General features: G+C 39.4%; 1 protein-coding gene across 2 annotated transcripts in view; it reads left to right on the forward strand.

Annotated features, from left to right (window-relative positions):
• Positions 1-7,648, forward strand: part of etv4 (ETS variant transcription factor 4) — a 68,954-nt gene extending 61,306 nt beyond the window's left edge. For both annotated transcript variants that reach the window (XM_041815114.1, XM_041815113.1), the window contains 4 exons: positions 590-637; positions 2,931-3,103; positions 5,050-5,151; positions 7,133-7,648. In XM_041815114.1, the coding sequence (XP_041671048.1) occupies positions 590-637; positions 2,931-3,103; positions 5,050-5,151; positions 7,133-7,360 (551 nt within the window). In that variant the 3' untranslated portion in view covers positions 7,361-7,648. The remainder of the gene's footprint in view (positions 1-589; positions 638-2,930; positions 3,104-5,049; positions 5,152-7,132) is intronic.
• Positions 7,649-8,433: the final 785 nt, after the last annotated feature.

The following is an 8,433-nucleotide window of genomic DNA, read 5'->3' on the forward strand; positions in this document are numbered from 1 at the left end:
GGCTCTTATTGTGAAAATCTTCTAATTCTACCTTTTTCAGAGCACCAGTCCAACTATTATCCAGTAGTAATGATGCAAACATTGCAGTTACATGAGCATGGTCTCCTCCAGCACTTTATCTTCACTGAGAGTCTGCTGGTTAGAGCTCTGTGGTCATTGGCTAACCAGCACAGAGTGTCTATGTTTCTATTGGCTTACCAGCAGTGGGACTATGTTTCCATTGGCAGGGGCCCTCGCCTCACCCCTGCCTCAAGAATCCCTAAATAAACATAACTTCAGAAAAAAAGAGAGAAAAAAGGCACAATTTCCCCTGCAAAAAAAGGGAAAACAAACCCTCCCTCTGCTTTCATTGTTTGATATGTTTGAGGTCATACCTATTCTGATTCCCCCAGTGCTGTGAGCATAAAGACATAACACCACACTCATCTCCTCTACCTTTGGAAAACTAAAGAATAGACTTATTTTCTTAAAGTTTCTCCATTATTTATTGTGTTATAAGATCCTGTATTTGGCTGTGGTTGTATTTAATTCCCTAATGTTCATGCTTAAATGAAAGCTAAACTCTAACACTCCTCTGTTTGTCTCTCAGGTTATCTGTTTGAAAACGACTCTCGTGTGGTTCCAGAGAAGTTCGAAGGTGAGACTTTACTACCCACAATCCCTCTCCCTATATTCCTCACCAGGGCTGGGTGACACATTTTGATATGTTTTAGCTGATGCACAACCTATGTTCCAAAAAAGTTGGGACACTGTGTAAAATGTAAATAAAAACAGAATGCAACACATCTAAAAAAATAGTTAGGGATGGAGCAACAAGTGGCATGTTGCAGTTAATTAGGTTAATTGGCAACATGTCACTGACATGACTGGGTATAAAAAGAGCATTTTAGAGAGGCAGAGTGTCTCAGAAATAAACATGGGCAGAGGTTCACCAATCTGCAAAAAAATGCATCTAAAAAGTTGTGGAACAATTTCAGAAAAAAGTGTTCCTCAAAGACTTTGAATATCACACCATATACAGGACATGATATCATCAAAAGATTCAGAGAATCTGGAAAAATCTCTCAGTAAGGGACAAGGATGAAGTTCAATATTTGGTGCTTGTAATGTTCAGACGGTGCTGCATGGGCTCAGGAACACTCCCAGAAATAATTCTGTCAACGCAGTCGGTCGTGCAATCCGCAAAATGCAAGTCAAAGTTGTGTCATTCAGAGAAAAAGCCATCTTCTGAAGCAAAATGGAAAGCTGTTCTCTGGTCAGATTAATTAAAATCTGAAATTCCTTTTGGAAAACCACTGACGCCGTGTCCTGAGGACTAAAGAGGCGAGGCACCATCCAGGTTGTTACCAATGCACAGTCCAAAAACCTGCATCTCTAATGGTATGGGGTTGCACCAGTGCAGTTCCAATGCTAAAAAGGAGAAAGAGGTTTTTACAGCTACATCCAGACAATGTCTCTTTCAGCAAAACATTGCTAAACCACATACCACATCTATCACAACAGCATGGCTTCACAATAGAAGAGTCTGGGTGTTGAACTGGCCTGCCCACAACCCAGACCTTTCACCAATAGAAAACATAAAAATCCAGCAATGAAGCAGCTAGAATCCTACATCAGACAAGAATGGGACAACATTCCTCTCCCAAAACATCAGCAAATGGTGTCCTCACTTTTCAGATGTTTACAGACTGTTATTAAAAGCTTAGTTGCTGCCATCAAATTCAAAATCAGCCAGTATTTTTTAGGAAATTTAAAAATTTGATATGTTATTTATGTTCTATTGTGCATATATCTTGAATACACCCTGTCCCAGCTTTTTTGGAAGTGGGGTTGTGAATACTTATGGATTATCTTGTGCTCAAAGAACATACTACTGGAAGCAATCTTCTTATCAAGCACAAGGCCTGGAATCAATTTTAGCAAAACTATAAAGATGTAAATAGCATCGTCTTCCTCTTTATCTCATATATAGATACATCATGAAAATCTGATATATTTCCCAGCCCCAGCCTTCACACACTTTTCCATTTTCACACCGCCGTCTTCTTGCTGAGGTGTTAGTTAGATGACAGCAGGTATCACAGAGAAACTCTAGCCCTACCGTCACTCACCCCATCTCTCGAGCTGACCTATCTTCTCGTCCTGACGTCAGGGCTGCTTGTGTAACACGTACATGGCTCTCCATGCACTCTCAGGCTTAGTTAGTGGGTTTAGTTTCTGCTCACACACGATGTCGGGCTCCTCTGTCAGGGCAAGAGTAGTTTCCCATGGTGTCAGTGGTGTTGGTGATTGACGCTAAAGGAGATTGAGTGGAGAGCCCGAGGGTGTCAGCACTGGTTGAGCCAGTGAAGTGTGCAAGCTCTCATAGAGACAACAGCAGTAACTTAGCTGAGCTTCTCAGGTTGCCACATTTGTGTACAACGTATCGAGTAACAGGTAAACAACGAGAACGCAACACGAATCAGTGTCTACTTACCTGCATGTAGCTTTAACTCAGCATTAGTAATCATTCCTTATTTTGCAAGTAGAACACATATCTTTCTCCTTAGCATCTATGGGGTTTTTATATCTCCTTTTTGGTCCCTAAGTGCCCCAAAATTTCCAAAATATGTTGCTATTTCTGTCTAAATTCCTCATAGTGCTGCAATTTAAGTGCTCAGTTTGATAAGCTGTGGTTAAGGAGTTGACATCACTTCACAAACATGAAACATCAAGATTAGAAGGCCTGCTGATGCTGTTACCACACTAGAACTTTCCAGCTGTTATTAGTCAAAGATTTTCTCATACTCTTTAAGAGTGAAGTCTGACAATTTGATGCAGATTATTGAGTCAAAAATGTGTTCAACATCAGAATAATGTGCATGGATTGAAAAAAAGGAAGCATTTTGTCATTTATCACTAAATTTTAGGTCCTGTTGTCCTCATTTCAGGCGAGGTGAAGCAGGAAGGGGGTGGCGTTTTTCGTGAGGGCACGCCTTACCAGCGCCGAGGCTCTCTGCAGCTCTGGCAGTTCCTGGTGGCCCTGCTGGACGACCCGGGGAACGCCCACTTCATCGCCTGGACCGGTCGCGGCATGGAGTTCAAACTCATCGAGCCAGAGGAGGTACTCCTTCACTTTAATCTCCTCTAGTCCAAAAGATACTCAATGATTGTCTCATCCTATATTCACACAAAATAACAAGGGAACTCTAATGCCCCATTAAGGAGTATGGATTCATAGTTGTTGATTAGGTAGATGGTATTAAGATTTTTATGACGTCAACAATGATGGTGCTTGTTTGGGCTGAGCCAAAGATTTCCCATTTGCAAATTTCCAAATGTAAATTTTTGAAAATAAGCCTTGCCAGGAATATTTCAGAAAGTCAAGCTGATTTTAAGGAACTGAATACTATTAAAATATTCATAAGAACATCCATTTTTCAATTCAACCAATATCAGCTGCCTTTTGTATCAAGTTCTGACTTTCCACAACCTTGACAACAGAGAAACTTCACGGTCCTTTCTTTGTTTGTTTTTTAGTTATGTTAGTTAAGTTATGTTTTCTGCAGGCCAAATAGAAAAGGGCCAAGGGCCGCACCCGACCTGTGGCCACCCCTGTCATAGTTGTTTTACATCTCTTTTGTGATATTGTATCCCTGTTTTGCTTATATAAAGCTGTTGTAACATAAATAAACTCCAACATGTTATTAAAGAACAGTAATTGAAACCACATTGGAAGAATTTCACTAATTGGCTCACCAGTTGGCGGCCAGTCGACTATCGAAATAGCCCTTTGTTGCATCCGTAACACGATATTGCACCCATGCATTGCTTGTTGTAATGTAAATAAGCTCTAAAGTCTCATTTCGGGAAATAAATTAAAAAGCATCAGCACTATTTTTAGTCCGTATTACTGCACAGCCTCGCCACAGATAGTGGAGAAGTGTTGATAGAGATCAAGACATGCATATAAATCTGATACGAACAGCACCCGAGTTATTCTGGGAATGACTTTATGTTAGCAGAGTTTAAAGGCGCTATGTAGATAAGAGCGATTAGAAGTGAGATTTGGCCACTTTCTTCTCTTATCTTTGTCCATTAGTCGCCCATTTATTATTCAACACATGAAACTCTGGATTGATAAATGAAGGACAAGCACGCTATCACAGAATCATCCAACACCCGCCGTTCTCCTCACATTTCTGTAGTTGAGACATTTTTGCTATGTTTAAGTCTGAAATTTGACTGGACGCGTCAGGCGGCATCCATTTAGGCAGGTCCAGGTCTATGCTGTGTTTTCCATTATCTTTTTACTGTACATTAAAAATGGATGGAGTAAGAGTTTTACAAGAGCAATTAGGGCTGAGAGCACACTCAGAGATCAAACAGGGCTGCTGGCTTGATGGCCACGGTGGGATACAACCCGTCTCTTCCTGAGTCATGAATCTCAGCGTCCCCCTCCCCCCAAACTTTACAGTCCCTCCCCCTCCTCGCATGTTTGTCAACAGAAAGATCCTCCGCTGTTGTGAGATGATTTGATTTACGTCTCCCATCTGTGTCAGGTTCTGAGATACTAATTTGTCGATCAGAGTTCCCTCATCAGCTGAGAGTTCAGTTTTGGGTTGGGGGTGTATTTCATGGCCTGCCTTTGACAACCAGCCGTGACTCTTATTTCACTGTGAACACTGTGGGACTCTGGTTGTATTCAAGTGGTAATGGGTTACATAAAAAGGAAGTGAATCCACATGTGGGGACTCGCCCCAGTCTTGGCATGTTTACGCTGTTGTGTTAAAGAGCAGAGAGGACTTTTTATGCTCGCCATCGAGGACCCCTAGTGGCCACAGAGTGGAAATACACACAACTGTGTCTAATTAGGATCTGGGGAATCTGAACTTCAGGGGGAAAAATGCTGACACAAACAATTCTCTGCTGTTGACGTGTCACCCGAGGAAGACTTTATCCCTGAGATCTACAAAATCATGCGAATAACAAAAAGCTTTAAAATGAAATTCATTAAAACTGCCAGAAAAGTAACCACAGTCATTTCCCGTCCTGCTGTCCTCTCCTCAGGTCGCCCGGCTGTGGGGGATGCAGAAGAACCGTCCGGCCATGAACTACGACAAACTCAGTCGCTCTCTGCGCTATTACTATGAGAAGGGAATCATGCAGAAGGTACAAAACACACTCTTTTGCTAGAAGGAATTATAATCTTTTAAAATGTGTGTCATTTTCTAAGGCATTCGCAGTGAGGAGTTGCTGCAGCAGGTTTTCTTTAACAAGTTCATGGTACCACTTTCTAATTGCAGAGCAGCTTGGTATAACAACTTGTTCAGTATTATCATGCACAAAAATGTGTCTTGGGTGCAGAAAAGTTTGCAAAACTGTGTTAAGGTTGTCAGATTGAATGGTACTAATTTAACAAATCACAGCAAAGTGATTCTTGTGAAATATCAACTCGATCACGGCATCCATCCATCAAGGGGATGATGAATTTAGGCAAGCATGGACACATACTCCTTTATAACTTCAAAAAATAAGTTAAGGTCCCATGCAAAAGTAATAACATCCAGTGTTTCCCACATATAGATCATACCCATAACCCTAACCCAGGGATACTTACCATCACACAAGTTTACTTTTTTACAACAGCATATTAGGGCAACTCTAAGGACAAAAAATAAATACTTTTAAAAACTGTTGAGACAAACATGATTGTATTGAGTTTACAAACTCAAAAGAATGAATTTTTGAGGTTATAAATGATATAAATAAATGAATAACATACAATAATATACATTAACTAGAGAAACTTGAACCTCTCAAGCCTTGAATGTCAGAAATTTAAATAAATACATTTTTGAGAAATAAGCCTAGAAATTCTGGTGTTTAAAAAATCAGAAATGTACATGAAACCAAATTTAGAATTTCTGCGTTTATTAAGCTTTCAATTTATAGCAAAGAAATGTGAAATTTTTAAATTTCAAATGTCAACAAATTAAAAAAAATAATAATAAATTTCAATTCTACAAATTCAAAAGTGTATGGTGAATAAGCCTAGACATTTTGGAGCTTGACAATTTTAAATGAAGCCAGGCTTAGAAAACTTACAAGAAATAACTTGAAATCTTCAAATTTAGTATTTCAGAAAAAAACTCAAATTTTCAAACCTTGCAAATTTGGAGTTTTAAAAAAACCTGAAATGTTAGTGAAACCAAAAGAAGAATTTTTGAGTTTAATAAAATGTTTTTGATTTGAATATATAAGAAATATATGAAAACAAACTAATTTTTATGTGAAAGAGCCTCAAAATTTATGACAAAATAATTTGAATTATTTCAAATTTCATACATACAAAAGTCATACATTCACAAAAAAAAAAATCTAAATTTTCAAGTTTAAGAAGATGAAAATTTTAGAGAAATGAACTAAAAAATTTTGAGTTTGAAAAAAGGAAATTCAAGAGAAAATGTTTACATTTTGCGTTTAAAAAGTCAGAAATTAAGACCACCAAAATTTTGAATTTTTGACATTACAAAGTCAAGTCTACAGAGTGGCAAAAAAAAAAAAAAAGCCATTTGCCTTGCACAAGTATGGCAGTTTAATGCCTGATGAAGTAAGAAATTTACTTGGACTGAACAATAAGGAGATTGTTGTGATTTTAGCCCATCATCATCACATCATCACAAGCATCCAGACCTAAAAAAAGACACTTCCATAAGCTGGGGCCATTCAAGTGAAAAAAAACACACTGAACCCAGGCAGGAGAAAACTAGAAAGTTTATTCTCATCAGCTGCAATCTGCTAGAGTGAGTTCACTCAGCTTAGAAAGATCATTCCAATACACTCTGTCATCAACAATAAGCCTTCACACTGGGATCACCTGCTGTGATAATGGAAAATCAAGTGAAAATTTCCAAAATATACTGTAACATTATTTGAGCACCTCTGGAATTAGGGGATGGTGGTAATGTAGGCTTGCCTCTTAGATTTCAGATGTGTTTAAACAATCCTGACCACAACTACGTGATAAAATAGAAAAACAAGGATGTAAAGCCTCTGATGTGCACCTCAGTTGTGCAATATGAAGAGCAAAAACATGAGATGAAGGTGATACATTCCTCTAAAACTAACCCAGTCCCGTCTTTTTCTTCAGGTGGCGGGGGAGCGCTATGTTTACAAGTTTGTGTGTGAGCCCGAGGCTCTCATCTCTCTGGCCTTCCCCGACAATCAGCGGCCCAGCCTGAAGTCCGAGTTCGAGCGCTACGTCAACGAAGAGGACACGGTGCCCCTGTCCCACCTGGACGAGGGAGTCCCCTACACCACAGAACAAGCCCCCCAAAACCTGGGCCCCCAGCCCTACTCCAAAGGCTACATGTACTAAAGCCAGCCCCCTTCCCAGCCATCCTCCCACGTTCCTCCCCACCTCCAGAGATCTTCCTGTTGTACCGACCCATCATCATACACACCCCGAAACCCCCTGCACCTCTTGCACATGCCCACCCCCTCCACTTGTATATAAGGCTATGGTGTTTTTGTTTTAAATTAATCTCATTAGGGATTTTTTTGTTTTTGTTTTTAAGAGCTGCATTCCTCTCACATCTGAGGCCTGTTCAAGCCAGAAGACATGATTGTGGTTGAAGAGATTGCTTAATAAATACCCATAATAATACGCTAACTCAACTCCTGACTTTTCTTTATGACTCTGTTTCAGTTCTTCTTTTTTAAACATGACACACCTAACTGTTGAATTTATTCAGCCTTCAGATAAAGGAATAGTCCATCTTTTAAAAGAATTGCATTAACTTGCAAGCAGCTGCTTAGCATAGCTTATAGCATAAACAAAAGAAAAGACCTAGTGTAGGCAATTTGTTTATTTTATTGCACCTTTGACAAAAACAAGGTGAAACCATAAAATTGGCAGCTCATAAATGAGGTAGCATGTAATTTGTGTCACTTTTGGACAAAAACAACCAGTTTTGACCCTGTTTTATATCTTAATGCTAAACTAAGAGATTTAGGAAATACATAAGGTATTCACTAATTCTGCAGATAAAAAGCACAGAGGTATGTTTGTTAAAATGTTCCTTTAAACATTAGGGTTTTTGGTCACTACATGCATGATTTAATGTCTCATTTTTGGCAATATATATGGCAAACATCTTATCAAAGTGCATAAGTGTAGTCTGCAATCATCAAAAAGGAATGTCAAGATTGCAATTAAAACTAGAAAAGCACTGGAGAGCGCAGACCCCTGCCATTTGCCGTATCTCCTAATAGTAAGGAATCCTTTAAAAAATCATTAGTATGACCCAAACTTTGTGATGGGAGTAAATTCACTCATCCAATTTGCATATTCTGACATCCCCAGGTGGCCTTCACCACCATTGCAGATGCATTGCCTGCTCTCACGACTGGAAGTAATGGCAGAGGATGAATATTCTTCTATTCCTCCCA

The sequence above is a fragment of the Cheilinus undulatus genome, linkage group 20, assembly GCF_018320785.1.
Source record: "Cheilinus undulatus linkage group 20, ASM1832078v1, whole genome shotgun sequence".
NCBI classification, from domain to species: Eukaryota; Metazoa; Chordata; class Actinopteri; order Labriformes; family Labridae; genus Cheilinus; species Cheilinus undulatus.